The sequence below is a fragment of the Mauremys mutica genome, chromosome 3 (assembly GCF_020497125.1).
Source record: "Mauremys mutica isolate MM-2020 ecotype Southern chromosome 3, ASM2049712v1, whole genome shotgun sequence".
In the NCBI taxonomy this organism is placed as follows: Eukaryota; Metazoa; Chordata; order Testudines; family Geoemydidae; genus Mauremys; species Mauremys mutica.
This window is the reverse complement of record NC_059074.1, coordinates 2201833-2229831: the sequence shown is the minus strand read 5'-3', so window position 1 is coordinate 2229831 and position 27999 is coordinate 2201833. Positions and strand designations below refer to the sequence as shown.

General features: G+C 54.3%; 1 protein-coding gene across 1 annotated transcript in view; it reads left to right on the top strand.

Moving 5' to 3' along the window:
• Positions 1-331: 331 nt before the first annotated feature.
• The window catches only part of GCKR (glucokinase regulator), a 35158-nt gene continuing 7490 nt past the window's right edge, over positions 332-27999 (top strand). Inside the window, exons 1-14 of the mRNA XM_045009775.1 lie at positions 332-521; positions 9446-9601; positions 10163-10231; positions 11801-11869; positions 12923-12996; positions 15436-15502; positions 17113-17166; positions 18032-18126; positions 18526-18631; positions 22816-22934; positions 23197-23295; positions 24337-24434; positions 26333-26409; positions 27326-27422. Of these exons, the coding sequence (XP_044865710.1) occupies positions 462-521; positions 9446-9601; positions 10163-10231; positions 11801-11869; positions 12923-12996; positions 15436-15502; positions 17113-17166; positions 18032-18126; positions 18526-18631; positions 22816-22934; positions 23197-23295; positions 24337-24434; positions 26333-26409; positions 27326-27422 (1240 nt within the window). The 5' untranslated portion in view covers positions 332-461. The remainder of the gene's footprint in view (positions 522-9445; positions 9602-10162; positions 10232-11800; positions 11870-12922; positions 12997-15435; positions 15503-17112; positions 17167-18031; positions 18127-18525; positions 18632-22815; positions 22935-23196; positions 23296-24336; positions 24435-26332; positions 26410-27325; positions 27423-27999) is intronic.

Here is a 27999-nt window from a genome sequence, read left to right as displayed (position 1 = left end):
GTGTCCGTGACCGCTCTGAGGGTGAGCTGGGCTCATGCACAGTCCCCTGCCCTGCACGCGGGCCCTGGCCAGGAGCCCATATGCACCTGTCATGCTATGCGGCTGTGCAGCTGCTGACCAGCTGCCTGGGCTCTGCGCATGACGCAAGCAGCTGCCCTTATCCTCCTGGGATCAGTGGTGGGGGTGGTGGGGACCCTGGAGAGATACGCTGGGGTATCTGCCCAGCAGCAGGACACGGGGTGATAGGAGCAGTTGAAATGTAACTGTTCAGATTAATCATTACAGCGTAGGGCTGATAAGGCTGGGACAAACCTAGCTGCCCGGAATGAGGGGGGAGGAGTGAGTGCCCAGTCCTTGTATCACCCACCTGCAGCAGCCAGACGACTGTTTGTACTGGAGTAAGAGGTTTGGGAACCTTTGGATTCTTCCAGAGCCATCACCGTCAGTTCTGGGCCCGGACCATGCGTGGGACAAAGAAATACAGGCATGTTATTGAGACGCCAGATTCCGGCAAGTGGGAGGTAAGAACCACAGAGCAGCTTGTGGGTCTTTATTGTCTCCGGGAACTCCCCTGTGCTGGGACTGAGATAGGACGCTACCCCGGGACCAGGTGCTGCCCTGGCTGCTCCAGCAGGGACAGGGCAGGAGATTTCTTCGTCACCTGCTGCCACTCCCCAACCAAACCAGCCCTGATGAGCTGGTTGCCCTGTTGCAGCCACTGCCCAGAAACCATTCCCATTCCAGTTACTGTGGGGGGACCCAGGCAGAAAAGCTGCAGCCTGGCACTGCCCATGTGCGTCTGCGAGTGTGGTTCATCCCACAGCGGCTCAGCTGGTTCCGGTCCATGTCGTGCGCAGAACAGACTCAGCACAGGAGGACAGACTCTGAGGCCAGAAGGGACCATTGTGATCATCTAGTCCAGTGGTCCCCAAACTTTTCAGGGTTGCGCCCTCACCCTTTCCCCACACCCCTGTGCTGGGGATGGGAGCAGGGCTATGGCTCCCAGGGGTGGGAGATGCTGACATTGATCAAGGGACTGAAGCTGGGGGTGGCTGCAGCTGGGGGTGGGTCTGGGGCCAGGAGTGGAGCTGCAGCCAGGGGCCAAGGCTGGTAGTGGGGCCAGGACTGGGGATGGTACCAGGGGCCAAGGCTGAGGATGGGGACGGGACTGGGGATGGGTGCAGAGCCTGGGGGTGGGGCCGGAGGGGGTGGGGAGCTCTGTGGCGTTCCCTCCCATGGGGGCTGGCCCAGGCCCTGCCGTGCCCCCCTCACTGAATGTTCCTCTGCGCTCCCCTGGGGGGGCATGCCCCACAGTTTGGGGACCTCTGATCTAGTCTGAACTCCTGCATCACACAGGCCAGGGAACTTCCCTGAAGTAATTTCTGCTCCAGCTCTGATAGCTGAGACTGAGCTAACATAAGAACAAAAGAACAGTCGCACTGAGTCAGATCAATGATTCATCGAGTCCAATATCCTCTCTTCCAACAGTGACCAGTGCCAGATGCTTCACAGAGAATGAACAGAACAAGGCAATTATGCATCCCCTCTTGTCCATTCCCAGGTTATGGCAGTCAGATGTTTAGGGGCACCCAGAGCACGGGGTTGTGTCCCTGACCATCTTAGCCATTGATGGACCTATCCCCCAGGAACTTATCTAGTTCTTCTTTTGAGCTCACTTATACTTTTGGCCTTCACAACATCCCCTGGCAACAAGTTCCACAGGTTGACTGCGTGTTGTGTGAAGAAATACTGCCTTTTGTTTGTTTTAAACCTGCTGCCTGTTAATTTTACTGAGTGACCCTGGGTTCTTGTGTTATGTGAAGGGATAAATGACACTTCCTTATTTACTTTCTCCACGTCAGTCATAGTTTATAGACCTCTATTAAATCCAGCTTTAGTCATCTCTTTTCTAAGCTGAACAGTCCCAGTCTTTTTAATCGCTCCTCATATGGAAGCTGCTCCATCCCCCTACTCAATTTTGTTGGACTTCTCTGTATTTTTTCCAATTCTAATATCTCTTTTTTGAGATGGGGTGACCAGAAGTGCATGCAGTATTCAAGATGTGGGTGCACCGTGGATTTATACAGTGGCATTATGATATTTTCTGTCTTATTATCTATCCCATTTCTAATGGCTCCTAACATCCTTTTTGCTTTTTTGACTCCTGCTGCAAATCGAGCAGATGTTTTCAGAGAACTATCCATGATGACACCAAGATCTTTCTTGAGTGGTAACAGCTAATTTAGACTCATTTTGTATGTATAGTTGGGATTATTTTTTCCAACATGCATTACTTTGCCCTTATCAACATTGAATTGCATCTGCCGTTTTGTCACCCAATCATCCAATTTTGTGAGACCCCTTTGTAGCTCTTCGCAGTCTGCTTTAGACTTAACTATCTTCAGTAATTTTGTGTCATCTGAAAACTTTGCCATCTTACTGTTTACCCCTTTTTCCAGATCATTTATGAATATGTTGAACAGCACTGGTCCCAGTGCAGATCCTTGGGAGACCTTGCTATTTAGCTCTTCCATTGTAAAAACTGACCATTTATTCCTACCCTATGTTTCCAATCTTTTAACCAGTTACTGATCCATGAGAGGACCCTTCCTCTTATCCCATGACAGCTCACTTTGCTTAAACACCTTTGGTGAGGGACCTGGTCAAAGGCTTTCTGAAAGTCTAAATACACCACATCCACTGGATCACCCTTGTCCCCATGCTTATTGACACTCTCAAAGAATTCTAGTAGATCGGTGAGGCATGATTTCCCTTTACAAAAGCCAAGCTGGCTCTTCCCCAATATATTGTGTTCATCTATGTGTCTGATAATTCTGTTCCTTACTATAGTGTCAACATACTTGCCTGGTACTGAAGTGAGGCTTACTGGCCTATAATTGCCAGGGTCACTGCTGGAGCCTTTAAAAAAAATCTGCATTACATTAGCTACCCTCCAGTCATGTGGTACAGAGGCTGATTTAAGCAATAGGTTACATACCACAGTTAGTAGTTCTGCAATTTCATATGTGAGTTCCTTCAGAACTCTTGGGTGAATCCCATCTGGTCCTGGTGACATATTGCTGTTTAATTAATCAGTTTGTTCCCAAATCTTCTCCTTTGAGGCTCAGTCTGGGACCTCAGATTTGTCACCTAAAAGAATGGTTCAGGTGTGGGAATCTCCCTCATATCCATTGCAGTGAAGACCAATGCAATGGTCTTTTCATCCCTGAGTGCTCCTTACTGTTAGAAATGTGCACTTTTTTTATAGTCTGAATTAATTTGAGCAGGTAAATCAGAAATTTAGCCTGTAAGATGCCAGTGCTTGACAAGCAAGGCAAGCCAGCCCTGAATTCTACAATGCTCTGGGTGGCTGGTGGGGCATTCTGCTGGAGCAACAGGCAAATTAAATATGAGCATGAATTGCACACTAAGTGCAGGGCTGCAGGGCTAATTCAAAGCGCTTGACGCTGTCCCTAGCCTCTCCATTCTCACGGTGTAGCGGGTGCGTAAGTTGCCAAGAGACAGAAGCAGTGTAGAAGACCCCTGGAGCGGGAGTGGGAAGTTGAGGCTTGGCAGCTGTGTCGGAGGATAGCTGGGGTGAGAGACAGGTACTTTAGCGGATACGTCTAGTAAAATTAAGAGTAGTTAAGTTCTAGAATAGGCTACCAGGGGAGGCTGTAGAATCACCATCATTGGAGGTTTTTAAGAACTGGTTGTACAAAAAAACATATCAAGGATGGTTTAGGTTTACAGGTGGGACTGGACTTGATGAGCTCTTGAGGTCCCTTCCACCCTACATTTTTATGATTCTATGATTATGATCATCTGGTCCAGAGGTGGGCAAACTATGGCCCGTGGGCCACATCTGGCCCACAGGACCATCCTGCCCAGCCCCAGAGCTCCTGGCCAAGGAGGCTACCCCTGGCCCCTCCCCTGCTGTCCCCCCTCCCCTGCAGCCTCACTGCTGCCTGGGCAGCGCTCTGGGTGGTGGGGCTGCGTGCTCATGCAGAGCAGCGTGTCTGGCTCTGGCCAGGAGGCGCGGCTCCAGACATGCTGCTCTCAGCGGCATGGTAAGGGGGCCGGGGCTGGGGCCGGGGGTTGGATATGTATCAGGGAGTCCTGGGGGGCAGTCAGGGGACAGAGAGCAGGGGGCGGTTGGATGGAGCAGAGGTTCGGGGGGGCAGGGGATGGGGAACAGGGAAGATTGGATAGGGGGTGGGGCCCTGGGGGGGCCTGTCAGGGGGCGGGGGTGTGGATGGGGTCAGGGCAGTCAGGGGACAGGGATCGGGGGGGTTGGATAGGGGGTGGGGTTCTGGGGGGCAGTCAGGGGACAGGGAGCAGGGGGCGGTTGGATGGAGCAGAGGTTCGGGGGGGCAGGGGACAGGGGACAGGGATCGGGGGGGTTGGATAGGGGGTAGGGTCCTGGGGGGCAGTCATGGGACAGGGAGCAGGGGGCGGTTGGATGGAGCAGAGGTTCGGGGGGGCAGGGGACAGGGATCGGGGGGGTTGGATAGGGGGTGGGGTCCTGGGGGGGCCTGTCAGGGGGCGGGGGTGTGGATGGGGTCAGGGCAGTCAGGGGACAGGGATCGGGGGGGTTGGATAGGGAGTGGGGTCCTGGGGGGCAGTTGGAGCAGGGGTCCCAGGAGGGGGCGGTCAGGGGACAAGGAGCGGGGGGGGTTGGATGGGTGGGAGGTTCTGAGGGGGGCCGTCAGGGGGTGGAAAGTGGGAGGGGTTGGCTAGGGGGCGAGGGCCAGGCTGTTTGGGGGGCACAGCCTTCCCTACCCAGCCCTCCAGACCAGGGCCGCCCAGAGGATTCCGGGGGCCCGGGGTCTTCGGCGGCGGGGGGCCCTTCCGTTCCGGGACCCGCCGCCAAAGTGCCCCGAAGACCCGCGGCGGGAGCCCCCCGCCGCCGAATTACCGCTGAAGCGGGACCGCCGCCGAAGCGCAGCCCGGTCTTCGGCGGTAATTCGGTGGCGGGGGGGGGTCCCCGCCGCGGGCCTTCCGGGCACTTAGGCGGCGGGTCCCGGAACAGAAGGGGCCCCCCGCCGCCGAAGACCGGGCTGCGCTTCGGAGGCGGCGGCGGCGGCGGGTCCCGCTCCCACCCCCCGCCCCCAGTCCCGGTCCCGCTCCTCCCCCCCGGCCCCGGCCCCAGCCTCTTACCAAGCACGTCTCCGGCGGGGCCTGAGCTCCGTCCCGCTCAGAGCCGCGTGGTGAGGGGGCGGGGCTGTGAGCTCCACGCCGAGCGGAGGCAGCTGCCCCGCCCCCTCCCCACGGCGCTCTGAGCGGGGCGGGGCTCAGGCCCCGTTGGAGCTCCCAGCCCCGCCCCGCTCACCACGCGGCTCTGAGCGGGACGGAGCTCAGGCCCCGCCAGAGACGTGCTCGGTAAGAGGCTGGGGCTGGGGCTGGGGCCGGGGCGGGACCGTCTCTGAGCGGGGCGGGGCTCAGGGGCCCCGCCGGAGACGCTGAGGCTCCAGGAGAGGGGCGGAGGCGGGAGCCTCCGCTCTTCTCTTGGGGGCCCCTGCGGAGCCCGGGGCAAATTGCCCCCTTTGCCCCCCCCCTCTGGGCGGCCCTGCTCCAGACAGTTTCACACCCCGATGTGGCCCTCGGGCCAAAAAGTTTGCCCACCCCTGATCTAGTCTGTTCTCCCGAATAACAGCAGTTTCCTGAATTGTTTGGGCTAGGTCAGAGCTATAGAAAAACAGCCAGCCTTGATTTAAACATTGTCAGTGGTGGAGTATCAGGCTGACTGCTCACATCAACTGTTAGTGGCTTTCAGGGTCTGTCCCACAATGCCTCACACTGACTGTACAATCGATCCAAGCGTTCCTGGTGAGGATACACACCGCCAACACAAGGATCCAAGTGTGCACACACACACAAGCGATTTAATAACTGTGGTGGCTGTATGCTGACATAAGTTAGGTTGACTTATTTTTATTGTAGATGTGGCATAAGGGAGGTTTTCTAATCCTTTTATCATTCCCATGGTGGTTCTCTGAACCCTCTCCAAATTATCAGCATCCTTCCTGAACTATGGACAGAGTGTTCCAGCAGCAGTCGTACCAGTGCCAAATACAGACAGGGCTGGCTCTAGACCCCAGCGTGCCAAGCAAGTGCGTGGGGCGGCCCTTTCCCGGGGGGCGGCAGGCTGGGCCGGCGGACCTGCCACAGTCATGCCTCCGGGAGGTCCACCGGAGCCCCGGGACGACCGGACCTGCCGCAGGCATGACTGTGGAGGGGGCTCTCGTCACGCGGCTCGGCTGGACCTCCCGCAGGCATGACTGCGGACGGTTCGCTGGTCCCGCGGCTCGGCTGGACCTCCCGCAGGCGTGACTGCGGCAGCTCAAGCGGAGCCCCCAGACCTGCGAACCATCCGGAGGTCCAGCCGAGCCGCGCGACCAGCGGACCCTCCGCAGTCATGCCCGCGGGAGGTCCGCTGCTCCCGCGGCTCCGGGGCGCCTTCCGGGCATGACTGCTTGGGGTGGCCAAAAACGTAGAGCCGCCCCTGAATACAGAGATAATAGAACCTCTCTACCGCTAGTCGCGGTGCCCCTGTTTATGTATCCAAGGAGCCAATTAGCTGTTTTAGCCACAGCCTTGCATTGGGAGCTCATGTTCAGCTGATCATCCACCTTTCTGTGATGCCCATTTGGAAGGGGATCTGCAAATGTGTCCATGGGAATCATACATCTGAGTTCCCTGATTTTAGACAATGACAATTGGCACTATCCTGGCCCCTTGCCAACCGGTGTGCGCAGAAACCAGCAGCTGCCAGTGCCCTTGGGTGCAGCCAGGCAGAGTATGAACATTCCTAGAAACAAGCATTGAGTGCAGCAGGTTTAGAAACCCAAAGGCAAGTTAATGCTGAGGTTGCTGAGCCCTTGCCAAACCTTTTGTTTCCTCACCTCTAGCTCTCTTTGTTGCTCAGTTTTGTTCTCCTGGTGTTCCCTCTCTGACCCGAGACTGGACGATCCCTGGGCAGGGCGTGTGTGTACAGCACCAAACACCATGGCGCCCTGATCACTGGTCGGGTTCCTAGGAGCAGCCATAATAGAAAGTAACAATCAGAACAACAAAAGAGCTTAAATAAGCCCATCTGGTGAGCGGGGGAAGAAGGGCCGGAGGGTTGCAGTGTGAGGGGCTCTCTGTCCCCAGCTAAATGTGCACAATTGGACTAGTATATTGAGAGGCTGTGGGAGCCGTTCTAACACTGGGGCCCAGTCCCGCCAGGGCCGGCTCTAGGTTTTTTGCTGCCCCAAGCAAAAAAAATTTTGGCTGCCCCCGTCCCAGCCCTCAGCTCCCCCCAGCACTCCCCTGCTGCCCCAGCCTTGGGCTCTCCCCTCCCCCCCCCCCCGCACCCTCCTTCCGCCGCAGCCCTGGGTCACTGGTAACTCGCTCCCAGGGCGGGTCATTCAGCAGGCATTTTGGATGTGCACAGAACACAGACAGGATTGGTTTCCATATGGTTATAGAGCTGCAGTAAAGTGGAACAATTTTCAGCTTGTGTGATTGGAGGATATCTAATCTGGATGCATATTATAAGACTGTCCTCCATAAATGAGGAAAAGTTGAGGTGCCTTTATTATTCTTTTGTTCCACTCTTTCTTTCTATGGGGAATTTGCCAATGCAATATCACTGTCTTCCTTTTAAACAAACAAACAAAAAAATAGCAATTGAAAATAGCAATTCCAGTCCTAATAACCACTGGGAAGAATCTCTTGCTCAATTTTATCCTACTTTTTCTACAGCAAGTCACAGTGGATCAGTATATTTGATTTGTGAGAAATGAAGTAACAGCTGCCCAAACTGAGCATGAGCACTCCTGAATTTTGAGGTGTTCAAATCTGGAAGGCAGGTGCTGGGTGTGTGTGTGGCAGGGGCTGTGGGCTCCGCGGGGGAGCACGGCAGCATGTATGCAGCAGAGTGTCTGGCTCTGCGTGGAGCCAGACATGCTGGTCTGAGTGGCACGGTAAGGGGGCTGGGGGGTTGGAGAAGGGGTAGAGAGTTCCGGGGGGGCAGTCAAGGGACAGGGAGCAGGGGGGGTTGGAGAAGGGGTAGGGGGTTCGGGGGGGCAGTCAGGGGCAGGGAGAAGGGGGGGTTAGATGGGTCAGAGGTTCGGGGGGGGCAGTCAGGGGACAGGCAGCGGTTGGATAGGCATGGGAGTCCCAGGGGTTTGTCAGGGGACAGGTAGGGGGTGGGGTCCTAGGGGGGAAGTGTGTGGGGGTCTCAGAAGGGGGCAGTTGGGGACAAGGAGAAGGGAGGCTTAGATAGGAGGTAAGGTCACAAGGGGCAGTTAGGGGCAGGGGTCCCGGGAGGGGGCAATCAGGGGACAAGGACCAGCGGCGCTTAGATAGGGGGTGGGGTCCTGGGGGGCAGTTAGGGGCAGGGGTCCTGGGAGGGGGCAATCAGGGGACAAGGACCAGCGGTGCTTAGATAGGGGGTAAGGTCCCAAGGGGCAGTTAGGGGCAGGGGTCCCGGGAGGGGGCAATCAGGGGACAAGGAGCAGTGGTGCTTAGATAGGGGGTGGGGTCCTGGGGGGCAGTTAGGGGCAGGGGTCCCGAGAGGCGGCAATCAGGGGACAAGGACAAGCAGCACTTAGATAGGGGATGGGGTCCCAAGAGGCAGTTAGGGGCAGAGGTCCCAGGAGGGGGCAATCAGAGGACAAGGACCAGCGGTGCTTAGATAGGGGGTAGGGTCCTGGGGGGCAGTTAGGGGCAGGGGTCCCGGGAGGGGGCAATCAGGGGACAAGGACCAGCGGTGCTTAGATAGGGGGTGGGGTCCTGGGGGGCAGTTAGGGGCAGGGGTCCCGGGAGGGGGCAATCAGGGGACAAGGACCAGCGGTGCTTAGATAGGGGGTGGGGTCCTGGGGGGCAGTTAGGGGCAGGGGTCCCGGGAGGGGGCAATCAGGGGACAAGGAGCAGCGGCGCTTAGATAGGGGGTGGGGTCCTGGGGGGCAGTTAGGGGCAGGGGTCCCGGGAGGGGGTGATCAGGGGACAGGGAGCAGGGGGGGTGTTGGATGGGTTGGGGTTTCTGTGGGGGGCAGTCGGAGGGAGTGGATGGTGGCAGGGTGGGGCTTCCCTGCCCCTGGAGTGTCCTGTTTTTTGAATGTAAAATATGTTCTCCCTCCCCTCCACAGTGCAGCTCTCCACTCACAGCACGCTGCAGCATGAGGTCCCCCTCCTTCCTTTCCAGTTAGAAGTGGCCAAGGGAATGCTGGGAAATGTAATTCTTTCCCTGCTCCAGGGCTGGCTCTATAGGCAGGGAGCTAACCAAGGAACTACAGCTCCCAGAGCCCCTTGTTGGTTCTCAGCTCCCAGGCTGGATCCCTGCCAGCCCTGCAAATGGGCTGCCCCAAGCAGGTGCTTGCTTTGCTGGTGCCTAGAGCCACCCCTGAGTCCCGCTCTGCCCTGCGAGACTCTGTATCCTGTGTGCATTGCCTTTCAGCTGGCGGGATACGAGGCAACTCTGCCCATCAGTGAGAAGTCCAACCCCATCACCAGGGAGCTGGATAAGGCTGACCCTGTGCAGATTGTCCAGCTTCTGAAGGAATGTGACGCAGAGATATTCCAGGAGGAGGACGAAGCTCTGCTCAACTATACGGTAAATTATCTGTCTTGCCTGCCTGTGTGCTGAGACCCCCCTCCCCATAGCCACATGGGGTGTAGTGCTGTGGGAGAGCCTAGGGAAGTGGTAGGCCTGGGATTGAGTCCAAGAGGTGCTGAGATTTGTGTTGGAGGGCATTGCAAAGCCATCAGGCTGGCCCCTGAGAAGGCTCTATCTCTTGCTCCCATTGGCCTTGCCCTCATCACCAACAGCTTGTTGATTGTGAGGGAAGAGATGAGACACGAGGGAACCCCAGTTCAGTCATTCAGAGCCCAGCAGACCAGTCAGGCCCTCACTCTGAACCCTGTATTCAGATGATGTTAATAGTCTCCTTTTCCTACTTTTCTGGCATGTATATATGGGTGGGTGGGGGAGTCAGCCCGCAGAGCCCTGAGCTTTGGAGTGAGGGGGTTATCTCATAGGCCACTGAGCCACCCCATGGAGTATGGGCCCAGCTGGGGTGAATAACCCTGCAGAGCCCTGACCCTTCTCCCCCGATCCATGGGCCTAGTTGGGAGATAACATCACAAAGCCCTAATCCTCTCGCTTTCTTCTCAGAGACTGTACAGTGAGTCAGTGCTGAAGACCATGATCGACATTATCAATAAAGTGCAGGAAGTCCTGAAGGTACATTGTAGTGCAGTACACTGTGGGGCAGTGGCTGGGTGTGGTATGGTATGGCACAGTGCAGAATGGTGCAGAGAAGTATGGTTTGGTGTGGTGTGGTACAGTATGGTGGGACATGCTGTGATGCAGTATGGTGCAGTTTGCCATGAAGCAATGCAGTAGGGTGTGGTATGGTGAAATGCAGTGTAGTGTGGCATGATATGCTGAAGTGCAATGTGGTTCCTATGAGGTGAGGTGCAGTGCAGTGGGATGAGGTAAAGTGAGGTGCAATGAGGTGAGATGTAGTGTGCTATGGAGTAGCATGGTGCAGTGAGGGGAGGTGTGGTGCAGTGAGATGTGGTGCAGCATGGTACCGTGAGGCGAGGTGTGGTGCAGCGAGGTGCAGTATGGTATGGAGCAGCATGGTGCAGTAAGGTAGGGTGACCAGACAGCAAATGTGAAAGATCAGGACAGTGGGTGGGGGGTAATAGGAACCTATATAAGAAAAAGACCCCAAAATTGGGACTGTCCCTTTAAAATCGGGACATCTGGTCACCCTGAGTGAGGCGAGGTGTGGTGCAGTGAGATATGGTGCAGCATGGTACAGCAAGGTGAGGTGCAGTGATGCATGGTGCAGTGAGTGATGGAACCATGGCACAGTGAGGTGAGGTGCATTGAGGTGCAGCATGGTGTGGAGCAGCATGGTACAGTGAGGTGAGGGGCAGTGTGCTATGGAGCAGCATGGTACAGTGTGGTGAGGTGCAGTGTGCTATGGAGCGGTGAGGTGCAGTGTGGTTTGAGAACCATGGTTCCGCGAGGTGAGGTGCAGCACGGTACAGTACAGGAATACGTGTCAGCGCTGAAAAGTACTGTGCCCTTTGGGCATCACACAGGAGATGCCCAATCAGCCCTCTTTGCTGTGTTTATTGGCATCATCAGCATGTCTGGGGAGCCATGGGTCAGTGGTTCTTGGAGTTCCACACTGGAGAGGACCAGGCCTGCCCCCTCCTGGGTTCCCTCCTCTCGCAGAGCCAGAGAGCTGGGGACAGACAAGCCTTGGGTCACATCAGGGCCACGGCATGATAAAGGAAGAGGTGCCTCAGCACAGTGAATGTGCTGCCATCACAGAGCCCACTCCCTCTTCCTAAAGGACGTGCTAGAGAGGCAGCAGGGCATGGGGGCGCTTACCCCAGATTCTGGGGTCCATGTGCTCCCATAGCAGCCAGCTGATGGGATCCCTCGAGGCAGGCATCTGGGCCTGTGGTCCAGGCCAGGTCTGGGACTCCCAGAGCAGGCAGCCATGTTCTGCACTAGTTGCAGCTTCAAGTGAGCATGTTGCATAGTGTGGCTGGGAGGGGACTGAGCATGGAATTGGGCTGAGGCCCAGATCTCACAGGGAAGGCTGATGTGAAAGGGAACAACACTCCTGGTCTAAGAGTCACTGAGGATCCTGTTATCAAAGGCTGCCACCGTCCTCAGTGCAAGCGACTGTGGCCTCTGTCTGCTCTGAGCAGCTGTGGGACTCCTGCCTCTGGCTGGGGAGATGGGCCCACCTCCGCAGGATATCACCTGTCTCTGTTGGTTCTGCAGGACCCAGACAACACCCTTATCGTACTGAGCGGCGGGGGCACCTCGGGCAGGCTGGCCTTCCTCATTGCTGTGAGTTGCTCCTGCTTCCTACTCATCTCCACAGGGTGCTGGTACAGGATGGGATCCAGATACAGGATCCCAGCCCTGGGGAACACCCTGGATATGCTCAGCACACCCCATCCTCCCAATGATGCACCCCAACCCCCTAAGGACACACCCTACTTGGAGATAGCCCCCCACATCCTCCAGCGACGCCCCTGGCTCCCCAATGCAGCTCAGCCTCCCTGACCCCCTCCCCAGAGGTGCTCAGCATCCCTCTCCATTTCCCAAGGACACTGTGCCCCATGGTCTCTCAGCGAAGCACGTCCCTCTTGGGATCCCTGGAGATGCCCAATGCCCCAGCCCCACTGCCCTCAGTGGAGACACTCGGCCCCTTCCCCCTCCCCAGCTCCCACAAAGATGCTCAGGTTCTCCCGGACCCATCCAGACACTTAGCTCTCCCCAGCCCCTCAGCTGTCCTGCAGGTGACCAGCACCCCCCAGGCCTTGAGCGGGGAGCACAGAGGGCCATGGGCTGCATGGGTGGAGCATAGGATGGCTTGAGGGTGCAGGGTGCTGTAAGCAGCACGGGGTGCCCAAGGGAGCTGTGGCAGCAGGCAGGAAGGGTGCAGTGGGTTGCAATCACAAATTGCCATGAACTCTCTGGGTCAGTGCTGGCTGCCTGAGGTGGGGTGGGTGCCAGGTGCTCCTCTTGGGTTCCGTTTCCCACTTATAATCCCTGTTTCTGCTTGTGTTATGGGACTAGCCCCAAGCCCTTGGCAGAAAGAACCGTGCACTAGAGCTCATGCCTGGACTGGAAACCTCGGGGCGAGACACCGTAGTTTCCTGTTACAGGTGGGCTCTGTAGGGCAGATACAGCGGTGCTGGCTTAGGGGGCCTCCTATTGTGCATGTCACTGGGAAAAAGAGTCTGCTGCTGCCTCTGGCTTTGTCTTCTCTTCACAGTATATTGTAGCTCCATCGTCTGCGTGGGCTGGGTGGTTCCTAGGATGGTTAATTGATAGACAGGTTACTGGGGGTGCACGGCCTGCCTGTTAGTGCCTCTCTCCTCTCTCTCCTCCCAGGTTTCCTTTAACAAGCTGCTGAAAGGTCTAGGTCAGCTGCCCCGTTACACATACATCATTGCTGGGGGAGACAGGTAAGGGGGAGAGCACGTGTTTGCACCCAGCCCAGCTGAGTGGATAATGGCCTTTGCTTCCGGCTGTGGCTCTGGCTGTCTGCCAGCCAGAGGCCGAGATTTGTCCCATCTGAGACCCTAGTGGGTAGCGTCTTGCCTCCCACATTGCCTGGCCAAGGAAGGGATGGCAGAGTGCTCCAGTGCACTGTTTATAGACCAATACTGTATGTGTGGGGTCGAGCGCACTTGGGTCTCTGGTTAGTAGTTGTCAATAGGGAATGATAATCAAATGGGGGTGTTTCTACTGGAATTCACTGGTACTAGGCCTGATGCTATTCAACACTTTAATCAATTATCTGGTATTAAGTATAAACTCATGGATGACTCACAGATTGTCAAAGTAAACATGAAGAGGACAGGGCATCATGCAGAGCGAGGTGGGTCAATTGGTAAGCTGGCCGATTGAAACAAAATGTGGTTTAATATTGCCAAATGCCTACAGCTAGAAACGAGGACTGCAGGCCATGCCTATAGAATGGGGACTCCATCCTGGAAAGCAGTGACTCTGCAAAGGTTATGGGGTCCCACTGGACAAGGAGCTGAAGATGAGTGTGATGGTCTGGCCAAAAGGGTGAATGCAGTTATTAGATGTATAAGCAGGGGAGTAGTGAGTAGGAGCAGGGAGATGGTTTCAGCTCTGTATATGGCATTGGTGAGACTGGTACTGGAATACTGTATCCAGTTTTGGTATCCAGAGTTTAAAAGGATGTTGGAAAATTTGAGAGGGTGCAGAGAAGAGCCACAAAAATGATTCAAGGGTTGGAAAAATTGACTTACAGTGAGAGACTTACGGAGCTCACTCAGTTTAGTTTGGGGGTGGGCAAACTACGGCCCGTGGGCTGGATCTGGCCTGCGAGCCGTTTTAAGGTGGCCAGCGAGCCGCACCACGCAGCTCAGCTCCACTCCAGCGCTCCGTCCAGGGCACAGGGTTGTGGGCCGGACCACACGGCTTGGCCCTGCTCCAGCACTCCAGCCGGGGTGCTGGGTCGGGGGCCACACCACGTGACTTGGCCCTGCTCCAGCTGGGGTGCAGTGTCGGGGCTGCACCATGTGGCTCCCGGAAGCAGCCACATGGCCCCACTCCAGCTTCTACGTGCTCCAATGGGAGCTGCAGGGGCGGTGCCTGAGGATGGGACAGCGTGTAGAGCCCCCTGGCTGCATTGCTGTGTAGGCGCTGGAGAAGGGACATGCCACAGCTTCCGGGAGCTGCTTGAGGTAAGCGCTGCTCAGCGCCTAGACCCCCTGAGCCTCCCCCCACACTCCAACCCCCTGCCCCAGCCCTGATCCCCCTCCCACCCTCCAACCCCCTTGGTCCCAGGCCAGAGCACCCTCCTACACCTCAAACTCATCATCCCCAGCCCCACGCCAGAGCCTGCACCCCCTCCCGCACCTCAACCTCAATTTTGTGAGCATTCATGACTCGCCATACAATTTCTTTTCCCTGATGTGGCCCTCGGGCCAAAAAGTTTGCCCACCCCTGGTTTAGTTGGTCAAAAAGATCAAAAGCTGATTGATTACAGTGTCTAAGTACCTTCCCAGGGAGCAAATACTGTGTACTAAAGAGCTCTTCAATCTGGTGGAGAAAAGCAGAACAAGAGCCAGTGGCTGGAAGATAAAGCCAGACAAATTCCTATTAGCAATAAGGCACACGTGATTAACCATTGTAACAAACTACCAGTAGAAATGATGGATTCCGCACATTACTGGGCTCAGTCCATGGGTAGCGGGGTGGAATTATTAACACATTAGCTGTGTTCTACAGGACATCAGACTACGTGAGCTAATGACACTGGTCCCTTTTGACATTAACCTCTATGAATCTATCCAACCAAGCCAGCTGGAGCTCACGCAGATAGGACTGAGCTGATGTGGGTGCACAGGGGGAGGTCTTGCTCCCACTCTGAGACTCAGTGAAGAGGGGCTTTTAGCTTCAGGTGGCAAATGGAGCCAGGAATCCCTTTTTCCCCTGTGTTGCAGCTGGTTAACCGGAGGCCACAAGCACCAGCTCACTGCCCGTTTCTCCCAGGTGCGGGATGTGGCTCCAGTGAGCCTGGTGCTTGTGGCCTCCAGATTAACCAGCTGCAACACATGTGCTGCCCTGCACCAGGGGCAGCCCAGGCCACTTGGGCTAGAGTGACGGGGCCCATTTGCTTGGTGGAGTAGCGCATGCTCCTTGTGGGGTCACAGGCTGCTCAAGTTTCCTGTGTCCTGCCAGCTGCAGTTCAGAGGGCTGTGGAGTCGACGTGTCCTGCATCCTGAGTGCACGGGGGACAGTTCTCTGAGAAGGGAGCATGGGGCCTGCAGGCTCCTGTGATCTGAGTGCGTGCGTTTCGGGGGTAGGGTGAGTGAATTGGCTGGTTGTATCTGTGAGTAACTGAACAAGGTTGTTTCCTCATGTAGATCCCTAGTGATGTCCCAGGAGGGACTGGAGGATTCCGCCCTGCTGGGGATCGAGGAGCTGAGCAAGGTGAGGTCTGGAGATGGGGAAGGAGACAGAGACTGAAACAAAACTTCAGTCATGACCCAGAGGACCCAGTCTTGGGGGTTTCATGCACCAAGTCTCTCTGGGAAGGCAGGAAGAGGATGGCCAGGGAAGGGCATATTGTGGATTTCCAGGAGACAGCAGGCCTAAGCCCCACCCATAGCTAAGGCCCTCCCCCTTAGCCATCGGCAGGAGCACCGCCAGCTTTAGGCGGCAGAAGGTCGTCCCCCCCGAAATACCGCCAATAACCAGGGCGACCAAAGATCCGGCCGCCGCGGTTGCCGCCCCGCAAATGTTAGTGACCTAGGCAACCGCCTAGGTCGCCTAATGGGTTTCACCAGCCCTGGCCGTTGAGAGGGGCCAGGGAACTGGGGCCACAGCTGAACACTGGGGACAACAAACAAAAAAACAGGGATGGGAGTAAAGGTCACAGGGTGAAAATCAGGCAGTGCCCACTGCTCCCCCCAAAGGCATTCAAGGGGGCAGCGAGGCAGGGCACAGTGGAGGAAGGGCCAGAGCATCTGGCTTCCTCTCTCTCACCTCTGCCTGGGCAGGGTCTTCCTCTTTCCCACTGCTGTCATAGGTTTGTTCCCCACTTTGAACTTTAGCGTCCAAAAGGTGGGGACCTGCATGTACCCTTCTAAGCTTAAATCCTAGCTTAGATCTGATAGCGCTGCCACCAACCAAAAATATAGTGTTTTGGTACACTTTCCATTCCCCCCAAACCTTCCCTGGGGAACCCAAGACCCAAACTCCTTGGGTCTTAACACAAAGAGAAATAAACCTTCCCCCCTCCCAGACTTTCCCTCCCGTGGTCGTCTGGAGAGACTCTACTGATTCAAACTCCTTGAATCTAAAAACAAAGAGGGATTCACCTTCCCCCTCCTCTTTCCCCCCCCCACCTCTCCCTGGTGAGTCAGACTAATCCCCTGGGGTCTCAGACAAGGGGAAAAATCACTCAGGTTCTTAAAAAGAAAAGCTTTTAATTAAAGAAAGAAAAAGTAAAACTATCTCTGTAAAATCAGGATGGAAGTGCTTACAGGGTATACAGCTTATAGAACTAGAGGGACTCCCTCTCCCCTAGCATAAGTACAAGTTTCAGCAACCAGAGGTAAAATATTCTTTCAGCAAAATACACATTTGCAAATATAGAAAACAAACAAAAGACTAATCCACCTTTTTAATTAATACTCACTATATTGAACAGAAGAGACTATTTTAGGAAGCTTGAAGAGCCTGGATGTACGTCTGGCCCCTCTTAGATCCAAGAGAGAACAACCCCCAAAACAAAGAACCCAAACAAAGACTTCCCTCCACCGAGATTTGAAAGCATCTTGTCCCCTGATTGGTCCTCTGGTCAGGTGTCAGCTGGGTTCACTGAGCTTGTTAACCCTTTACAGGTAAAAGAGACATTAACCCTTAACTATCTGTTTATGACAACTGCTCAGGCAGGGAGAGGAGGGGGCAGCAAAGTACAAGGTCCCCTTGCCCACTCATCCCAGTGCCAGGACAGCCCCTCTCCCCGGCCCAGCGCAGTGCCAGGGCAGCCCCTCCGCTCACCCGCACTGTACTGAGTTCTCCCATTTCCCCCCCAGGTCTGTGAGGGGAAGAAAAAAGTAGTTTTCATTGGAATTTCATGTGGTTTATCTGTAAGTAGCCAAAGGATTATTGCATATTTTCTGGGAGCAGAGTGGGTGCAGAATGGGTGTCTGGTACAGTCAGGGTTAGGGGGTGCAGAGTGGGTGCGTGGTATAGTTGGGGTAGGGGGGTGCAGTGGGTGTCTGGTACAGTTGGGGTGGGGGGTACAAAGTGAGTGCCTGCCATGGTTGGGGTGCGGGTGCAGAATGGGTGTCTGGTACAGAGTGGGTGCCTGGTACAGTCAGAGGGGGTGGTGCAGTGGGTGCCTGGTACAGTTGGGGTCGGGGGGTGCAGTGGGTGCCTGGTACAGTCGGAGGGGGGTTGCAGTGGGTGTCTGGTACAGTCGGGGGGGGTACAGAGTGGATGATCACAGAAGGGGGTGACGAAGTGGGTACCTGCCATAGTCAAGGTTTGGGATGGGAGCGGAGTGGGTGCCTGCCAGGGCCGGCTTTAGGCCGATTCCCCCGATTCCCTGGAATCGGGCCCTGCGCCTTAGGCGTCTTTTTAATTTTTTAATTTTTTTTATTCACCTGGCGGTGGGGGTGGTCCGCTCCGGGATTCGGTGGCATTTTGGCGGTGGGGGGTCCTTCGGTGCCACGGAAGACCTGGAGCGGACCCCCCACCGCCAAAGTGCTGCCGAAGCCCCAGACCACCGCCAGGTATTCGAATCGGGCCCCGCCGTTCATAAAGCCGGACCTGGTGCCTGCCATGGTGGGGTGGCTCACTGGGTGCTCAGCATCGGGGACAGATAGAGTGGGAATTGCAACCTGTCTTGGTTTGCCCTGGTCCCCTTTATGGCAGCAGGCAGGGCGGACTCTGATCTGTGCTCAGCCTGGGGAGAGTAGTTAGGGGTCTCACTGACTCTATTTGCTGCAGGCGCCTTTTGTGGCTGGACAGCTGGACTTTTGCATGAATAACCTGGACATCTTCCTGCCAGTCCTGGTGGGATTCAACCCCGTCAGCATGGCCAGGTAACAGCCAGCATGGGAGCAGGGAAGGGGCACCGTGGGCTCAGTTGCTCCCCCTGCCCTAGACAAGGGACTACACAGGCCCTGATGCTGGCTTCTCAAGCCCAGAGCTGGATCCGAGTCCATTTCCAATGAGAACCAGATCATGCTGAGGTGGGACGTGCCAGTCAGTCTCCCACGTTGCCTCACCCAGTTGCCTGAAAAGCTATGGGGTCCCCTGGAGCAGGGTGGGAAGCCCCTGGCAGGGCTGAGGGCCAGGCCCTCTCACGGGATGTCAGGGCTGGGGTTGTTTGTGGAAGCCTTGGGCAGGGCTAAGGGCCAGGCCCTCTCACGGGGATGTTAGTCTCTGAGGCAGGGTGAGGTCCCTGTCCCAGGCCTGATTGCAGTGGGTCTCTCTTGCAGGAATGAGAAGATCGAGGGCTGGCACTCTACCTTCCGCCAGGTGGCTGAGCGGATGCAGAAGCTGCAGGAGTCACACAAAGCCTTTATCCTTAATCCTGCTGTGGGGGTAGGTGACAGGTTCCACCTGGGTTTTGTATCCTCTCCAGAATGCTGCCTGGAAATCCTCTTTGGGCTGGGCTTCTCCTCAGTGAAGCGCTGTCCCTAATGTTCAGCAAGGAGTTCTGGTGAGGCAAGGCCCGCAAGCCAGCAGGATCAGTTACAGAAGACTGGGCAGAAAGGGAGTGGGAGTGCGAAAGAGATCTGCAGATCCCTGGGTAGAGGGCCCAGGACGCTGCGATCAGAGCAGCCCAGCTCCCACTCGGAGCCGACCTGCGGGGGTCTGGCTCTGATACATGTGAGTGCTGCTTCTGAACAGGCTCCAGGACTGGGGTTACACCTCACCCCACTGGCATGTCAATAGCACAGGACCAGAACTCAGGCAGTAGGGTGGGAGCTCCCCCGCTAGTGGGGCTCTACAGGCCTCCAGCATTTATTTGTTACCCCTCCCATGCACAAAAGGTGCTTTGGGATCCCTGCACGGGAGCTTCCCAGGTGACAACAGGAACAGCAGATGAGGTGAGGCAGGCCAGGCCAGGAAGGCGGGTGAGCCAGGCCAATGGGAGCACTGCTAGCGCTGGGAGACAGCTCTGCCTTCAGCCTTTCAGCATTGCTCTTGTGATCTGTGTCTGTGCAGCAGGCAGGATGGGGACGGGAGCTAGAGCTGTGTGTCACAGTCACAGTAGGAGCTGAAGGGATTTCGCCCTCCCCATCCCTCTCCTCAGATGTCCCAGAAACCTCTCGGACTCTCTCAGTTGAGCAGCAACCTGTGTGGTTTATTTACATTCCCGCCACCAACCCCAATACAGTCCCAGGCAGCAATATTCTAGACAGGGCTTCTCACCCATTAGCCCTTTCCCTCAGCGCTGATGAGGAACAGAGGTCTGTGAACAGACTGAGACAAGCTAGCTGAGCTCCTCTCCCTCTGTCCCCCAGTACTTCCTTCCTGTCCCTTTTATACCCCTCAGCTGATGGACTAATTGGTTCATCCAGCCTCCCAGCCATTAGCTTACACATCCCCAGCAGCCTTTTGCAGGTGCGCTGACTGAGGCCTGGATTCCCAGTAGGTGCAAGCTCCCAGAACTCTGGTCACAGGTACTTGTTCCAGCTCCATTGGAAGTGCTTCCGGCAGGGCTAGCTGTGATCTGCGTGCAGAATGTGCCGTGTCCCAGGAGCCCTGGCTCTGGGCTGATCTCCCCAGTTGGACAAGCTGGAGTGAGAGACTGAAACTCAGCGGTTTCTGACCTCGGTTCAGTGTACCAATATGTTCTAAGGAAAGCAAGGAGTGAGAACAGCAGAATAGGACAATGGATTTCAAAAAAGCATATTTTAAGAACTTTAGATAACTGCTAGGTAAGGTCCCATAGGAAGAAAATCTAAGGGATAAAGGAGTTCAGGAGAACTGGCAGTTTCTCCAGGAGAAACTTGGAAAAGAGGAGACTCAGCTTGGAAGAGAGGAGACTAAGGGGGGATATGATAGAGGTATATAAAATCATGAGTGGTGTGGAGAAAGTGGATAAGGAAAAGTTATTTACTTGTTCCCATAATATAAGAACTAGGGGCCACCAAATGAAATTAATAGGCAGCAGGTTTAAAACAAATAAAAGGAAGTTCTTCACAAAGTGCACAGTCAGCTTGTGGAACTCCTTACCTGAGGAGGTTCTGAAGGCTAGGACTGTAACAGCGTTTAAAAGAGAACTGGATAAATTCATGGAGGTTAAGTCCATTAGTGGCTATTAGCCAGGATGGGTAAGGAATGGTGTCCCTAGCCTCTGTTTGTCAGAGGATGGAGATGGATGGCAGGAGAGAGATCACTTGATCATTGCCTGTTAGGTTCACTCCCTCTGGGTCACCTGGCATTAGCCACTGTCGGTAGACAGGATACTGGGCTGGATCGACCTTTGGTCTGACCCAATATGGCCGTTCTTATGTTCTTATGTTCTTAGACAATATTAAAGGCACAATTGCAAACTTCTCAGAGTGAAGGAAAGATAGGATGAATAGTAAGAGGTCAGTATGGCTTCATCAGGAGCTCTTCAGTGACCTGAAAATGAAAAAAGAATTCTACATAAAAGGTCAGATTGTTAAGGAGGAGTACAAAAGAATGGCCTGGGCATGTAGGGACAAAAGCAGAAAGGCTAAGACACAAAATGAGTTATACGTAGCAAGGGACATAAAGGCAATAAGAAGAGGTTCTTTAAATACATTAGGAACAAGAGAAAGATGAAGGAAAAGTAGGTCCTCTACTTAGCAGGAAAGGAGAGCTAATGACTGATGACATCGAGAAGGCTGAGGCCTTGAGAACTCGTGGAGGATGGGTGAGGTCCCAGAGGACTGGAGTGGGGCAAACCTAATACCAGTCTTTAAAAGGAGGAACAAAGAGGATCCCGGGAATTATAAATCAGTCAGTCTAACTTTGATACCTGGAAAGATACTAGAACAAATTATTAAACAATTAGTTGTAAGCACCTGGAGGATAATAGGATTATAAGGAATAGCCAGCATGGCTTTGTCAAGAACAACTCATGCCAAACCCACCTGATTTCCTTTTTGATAGGGTTACTGGGCTGGTGGATGGGGCAAAGCAACAGATATGTATCTTGATTTTAGTAAGGCTTTGACATAGTCCCCCATGACAGTCTCATAAGCAAACTAGGGTTATGTGGTCTAGGTGAAATTACTATAAGGTGGGTGCGAATCTGGTTGAAAGACCATACACAAAGAGTGGTTATCAATGGCTTGTTGTCAGACTGGATGGGCATAGCTCGTGGGATTTCGCAGGAGTCAGGCCTGGGTCCAGTACTATACAATATTTTCATTAATGACTTGGATAATGGAGTGGAGAGTATGCTTGTAAATTTGCAGATGACACCAATCTGGAAAGGGTTACGAGCATTTAGGAGGACAGGATTAGAATTCAAAATGATTTTGACAAATTAGACAATTGGCTTGAAATCAACAAGATTAAAGTCACTAAAGACAAATGTAAAGTGCTACAGTGAGGAAGAAAAAAATCAAATGCACAACTATAAAATGGCGTATAACTGGCTAGGTGGCAGTACTGCTGAAAAGGATCAGGGGGTTATAGTGGATCACAAATTGAATACGAGTCGACAATGTGATGCATTTGCAAAAAAGGCTAATATAATTCTGGGGTATATTAACAGGAGTGTTACATGTAAGACTCTGGAGGTAATTGTCCTGCTCTACTCGGTACTGTTGAGGCCACAGCTGGAGCACTGTATCCAGTTCTAGGCACCACTCTTTGGCTGTGGCTACACTTAGCACTTCAAAGTGCTGCCGCGGTAGCGCTGCCGCGGCTGCGCTTTGAAGCGCTAAGTGTAGTCAAAGCACCAGTGCTGGGAGAAAGCTCTCCCAGCGCTGTCCGTACTCCACCTCCCTGTGGGGAATAACGGACAGCGCTGGGAGCCGCGCTACCAGTGCTGGGGCTTTAACCACACTGGCGCTTTGCAGCGCCGCAATTTGCAGTGCTGGAGAGGGTGTGTTTTCACACCCTGCTGCAGCGCTGCAAATTTGTAAGTGTAGCCAAGCCCTTTATAAAAGATGTGGATAAATTGGAGAGAGTCCAATGGAGAGCACCAAAAATAATAATAGGTTTAGAAAACCTGACATATGAGAAAAGGTTACAAAACTGCGCAAGTTTAATCTTGAGAAAAGATGACTGAGGGGGACCTGATGACAGTCTTTAGATATGTTACGGGCTATTATAAAGAGGATGGTGATCCATTGTTCTCCACATCCATTGAGGACAGGACAAGAAGTAATTGGCTTCTCTGCAGCAAGGAAGATTTAGGTTAGGTCTTAAGAAAAGCTTTCTAACTATAAGGATAGTTACGTTCTGGAAGATGTTTCCAGGGGCAGTTGTGGAATCTCCATCACTGGAAGTTTTTCAGAACAGGTTGGACAAACGCCTGTCAGGGATGGTCTAGACAGTATTCTTGGTCCTGCCTGAGGGCGGGAGTCTTGACTTGATGACCACTCAGATCATTTCCAGCCATACATTTATATGATTCTGTGGAGTACCTGCCTGGGATGGGGCTGCTTGGAAGATGGGCTTCCATCCCCAGGATGGGGTGCACAGGGAGTGGGGTACACTCAGGATGGGGGCTTGGGGAGTGGGTTTGAGCCCCGGTGTCCATATGTCATTCAGTTCTCTCTCTCCCACTGCCTCAGCCTGAAGGCATCAGTGGCTCTTCACGGATGAAGGGCGGGAGTGCCACCAAGATCCTGCTAGAGACCCTGTTGCTTGCAGCACACAAGACAGTCTCCAAGGACGCTGACATCTCAGAGAAGTAAGTCTCCAGTTACAGAGCTAGTAGGCTACACTGGGCAGGCAACCTCCCCCAGTGCCAGAGTCCCCTGATGTGACTGGGCACACAGCTGGGCTATTGTTATGCTCGGGGATTGGCTGGGAACATTGGTGTCATGCTGGGACATTGGGAAAGGACCTCCACGCTTGACTGCTGCTGATCAGACTGTGAATGGCAGTAGGGCAGACAGGAGCTTGGCATGCACAGGTCCCTTGAGTCCTCTCCATGTTCTTCCCATGCCTAGGTGCCTCCTGGAAATCCTGAGGACATATGAACGTGCTCACAAAGTCACCTATGCCCAGAGCAAAAAGATCGCTGCCTTGGTGAAGCAAGCAGGCACCAGGTGAGGTGGGCAGGCATCTCCATTTCTGCTGGAGAAGTTGGGGTTGGGGATAAAAGTAAAGGGGAGAGGAAAGACATGTAGGGTGCAGGACTACTCAGTGAGCAGTGCATGGGGGTGTGATGGGGTATATCAGACCCTCTGAAGCTCCCTGCTGGAGGCCTCGTGGTCCTGGCACACCCCGTCCCAAAAAAAAAGGCAGTAGAGAGGTCCTCCAAGCTACCTAGAGTGGCTGTGTGGGACACAGCCAATTGGGGCCCAGCAGCCTAGTATAAGAAGAGCTTCAGGGCCAGAGGCAGTTCAGTTCCTTGCTGGAGCTGTAGGAGTGTGGATGGAGCGACAGAACCCCAGACATGGCAGTGCTGCCAGAAGCTGGGGAGAGTAAGGAGGAGTCCTGAGCTGGTTGCTGGTATTCCATTAGGAAGGGTGAAGATGGCATGGGGCCACAGGGAAGTAGCCCAGGGAATTAGAGAAGCTGTGCGATATAGTTAAAGGGACACAGCAGATGGGTGCTCTCTACAGGGTCCCTGGGCTGGGACCTGGAGTAGTGGGTGGGCCTGAGTCTCCCCAACCCCCCATTAGCCACTGGTGGGCGAGTGGCCGAGGCAGTGAGGCACCCAGAAGGGGAACTGAAATATAGTGTCCCAGCTGGAGAGCTGTAGCCAGGAAGCCCAAGAGAGCCAAGACCTTGTCTCCAGGGAGGGAGCCCTGGGGCGCTGTTCTATCCCAGAGCAGGGACAATCTGAAAGAGAGAGCAGCACATATACTTGGCCAAGGGGATGCTCACAAGGGGTGAATGCATTCCATTATGGGGGGAAACAGCCAAGTAACACCCAGTAACCCCACCATGCTGTGCTCTGCTCTGCTTCTACTCCCCCAAGCAACACCGGTAACCCCCTGTGCTGTGCTCTCCCAGACCCCTCAATAACCCCCATGCTGTGCGCTCCCCTGAGCATGTCCAGTAACTCCCAGTGTTGTGCTCTGCCCCTACCCTCTGAGCACAGCTCTGCCCCTGAGTAACCCCTCTGTGCTGTCCTTTCCCAGCTTGCAGAAGAAGGCCTGTGTGTACATGGTGGGCTGGCACACGCTGGGCATCATTGCCATCATGGACGGTGCTGAGTGCATCCCAACGTTTGGGGCAGGTAAGCGAACTGGCTGTGTTGGAAAGAGCCCTGATGCCTCTGGCAAAGGGTCCCTGTGTTGCGGGAGAGGTGTCCTTGCTCTGAGCTCCCCCTGCACCCAGCTGTTGATCTATCGTAGAGTCAATTGCTTGACCACCCTTTGGTTCATTATAAAATATATTCAAAAGACCAAATAACCAATATCAGTCAGGTTTATTGCTCTAAGCAAATAATAATATAGTGTCACCATGCCTCTGTGGGTCATAAGTAGGGTGACCAGATGTCCTGTTTTTAAAGGGACAGTCCCGTTTTTTGGGACTTTTTCTTATATAGGCGTCTATTGCCCCCCACCTCTGTCCTGTTTTTTCACAGTTGCTATTTGGTCACCCTAGTCACAAGTGAGACTAGCAGATGCAGGACAAACTGGTGAGAAATAGGGCAGACACACCCCAAAATTCTCCCATAAAATATACGAATCCAGTAAAACTTCTATCTCACTACACTGGCTAAGCAGAAGTCAGAAATGCAGTCTCCTTAAGTATCCCAGTCTTTGTTTCAACACCCAGACACTAGACTTAAGGATGAGTGGTTATTTAAAGCCAGTTTAATCAACCAAAGGGTTTTTCTGATCCCAAACAACCAGCCACAAACCCAGGTCAATATATCACTTGGATCTTACCCAATAATCAACTATTGCCAATCCTTTAGTATCTTACATCTAAAGGGTTATTTATAAGAAAAAAGAAAGAGGTGAGAGTTAAAATTGGTTAAAGGAATCAAATACATACAATGATGGCAAAGTTCTTGGATCAGGCTTGAAGCAGTGATGGAATAAACTGCTGGCTTGTTAAGTCTCTGGTTGCTTCCAAATGATTGGAAGGTCCTCAGTCCCTTGCTTAGAATGCTCCCGTTAGTATAAGTCCATAGTTCAGAGATCAGAACAGGAAAAAGGCAAAATGGAGACATTTCCCAGGCCTTTTATAGCTTCTGCCATGTGAAGGGAAAATCACTGTTCCAAGCAAAGCCCTCAGCACAGTTTGTGAAAAAGTACAGGCACACAAGATGGAGTTCAGTACCACATAATCTAGTCACATGCCCTTCCATGCTTCGATGAGTCATAGCAGCCATTGCCATATTCTCAGAACATCCTCAGGAAAGGCCATTAGTGGAGATAAGTTTCTTCCATGGCCCAGTGTTCATTGATGGGCCATCAGCTTGAATAGTCCATTCACAATGTGCTGACTAGACTGGATGTAAACTATGGGAGCAAACACATTTGAAATACAGGTACATAGTCAATATTCATAACTTCAGATACAAAAATGATACATGCAAACAAATAGGGTAGATGCTCCACGGGTTACGCAAGACCCAATTTATGCAAATCCACACTTATGGAAAAAGTTCCGTAAGCTAGAAATAAATGGTTGGAGATATGTTTCCGACTTATGCAAAATTTGAGTTATGCAAGGCCTCCCCTTCCCCCCCACCCCCACCCCCCCAGCCCTCAGGGATCCAGCTTGGTAACATCTTGCCTGCCAAAGGCCCCCTGAGCAGGATTCCTGGGGTCTGTGAGGCAAGGGGTCTCTGTTCTGGATCCCTGGAGACTGGAGGGCCAAGGTCTCTCTGAGCAGGTGGGATGCAAGAGTCTATGAGCTGAATCCTGGGAGAAGGGGGTCAAGGGGTCTGCAAGCAGGATCCCCAAAGAATTGAGGGGAAGGGTTCTCTGAGCAGGCTTTGTGGGGGCTGGAGCACAAGGGGTGCCCAATCTGGGTCCTGGTTTCTCTCTTAGCTGGATCCTGGGGTCTCCAAGCTGGATCTCTGGCCTCTGGGATCCTGCAAAGAGACCCCTTGGCCCACAGCCCCGTTCCCTCTGCCTCTGGTTCACTCACTTGCTTTCCTGTTATTTTCCTGCACAGACTATAACGACGTGCGAGGCTTCTTGATTGGGGATCGCAGTGAGATGTTCAACAAGGAGGCAGATCTGATAGCACAGGTAGGAGCTGGGCTGCAGTACAGGTGAAGAGCAGGGCCCTGGCTGTCAGGGTTACTCTAGCTGTGTGCTGGGTTCGTTGGAGCGGATTCTGCGGGAGATGAGATCTTGCTTGGCCTGGCATGAGAGGGCTGGGAGGGTCAGGGAGTTCTAGCTGATTTTGAGCCCTGCCCTTGGGTAGGTCCTAGGTGGGCAGTAAGTCCTGGGAGTAGTTCTGACCATGAGTCCAGGGCTGTACTCGGCTGGGGTGGCTGTCAGGCAGGGTCTGATCTGAGGTAGCTTATGGGTGTGATGAACCTCATGGTCTTGGATGGGTGCTGGGTGGGGAGTGGGTACCGGCCTGGGGCGCATGCTGTGGGGGCATGGTGGACGCTGAGTGGGTGGTGATTCTGTGTGCCCATGCCTCTGGTTCCCAGAGCCTCCCAGGCTGATGGGCAGACAGGGACTGATACCCCTGTGCTCCCTGGTGTCAGGGAAGGGAGGAGTGCTGCTAAGTTGGGGAGCAAAGGAGGAGTCCCCATGGTGGGGAAGGAGGCCCCAGTCTTAGGGACTGGAGGTGGAGCCCAGATGTCAGGGAGGATGAGGGGCCTGGTCTCAGGGTATATGGGGGAGCCTGGCTGGTGAGGGATACAGGGGGCCCTGATTTGGGGGAGGTTAGGTGGGAGGTCCCAGTGGTAGGGTGTGGAGGGGGGACCCTGATGTTAGCAGGGGCATTGGGCCTTGGTGTCAGGAAGATGGGAGGGACCTGGAGTCAGGCAGGAGAGGGCCGGGGAAGTCTCAGTGTTGTGAAGGGGATGGGGCCTCCCATGTTTGGGAAGGGAGGAGGGGCCCCAATGAAGGGGTGGGCAGGGGGGCCCATGTGTCAGGGAGTGTAATGGGAACCCAGCACCATGTTAAACAGGCTCGCTCTCTCTGGCAGGGCCCGCAGTTCGCCTTCTCTCAGGAGGACTTTGTGAAGACGATTCTCCCATCACTGACGGAGCTCGATACTGTTCTCTTCCTCTTCACGCTGGATGGTGAGGAGGGGCTGGGAGCTGAGGGAAGGGGTCAGCACTAGTTGTGGGGGGAGAAAAGGAAGGCGCTTTTGTTCCCCCTCCTGGGCACTACCCTTTGCTGAGTGATCACGTCAGCCTCTTGCTGTGGTTTATCCCGCCTCACCTCTCCCTAGTAGGCTGAACGATTGAAAAGATTGGGGTTCTTGTTACTTTGGAAAAAGACAGGTGAGAGGGGACATGATAAAAAATTATGAAAAGTATCTAAAACAATGCAGGGTCTTGAGATGGGAGATCAAGAGTATCTGTTCTCCCTGTCTCATAAGACAAGAATGAGGGGGAAGCTCACTGGGCCTGAAAGGCAGCAAAGGAAATATTTTCCCACAAGGGGCTTGTGGAACTCCCTGCCACATGACATAACAGGCTAAGAGCCTGGCAGGATTCAGAGAGGGGTTAGAGGTTCCTATGAGCATGAAGAATATCCAGACTCATCAGAGGAAATACTAACACCCAAACTACAGCTTGGGATTGGCCATGAACCATCAGGCTCCAGGGCATGAGCCCCTAACTACTGGGGCTGGGGGAACCTTCCCCTGGGGCA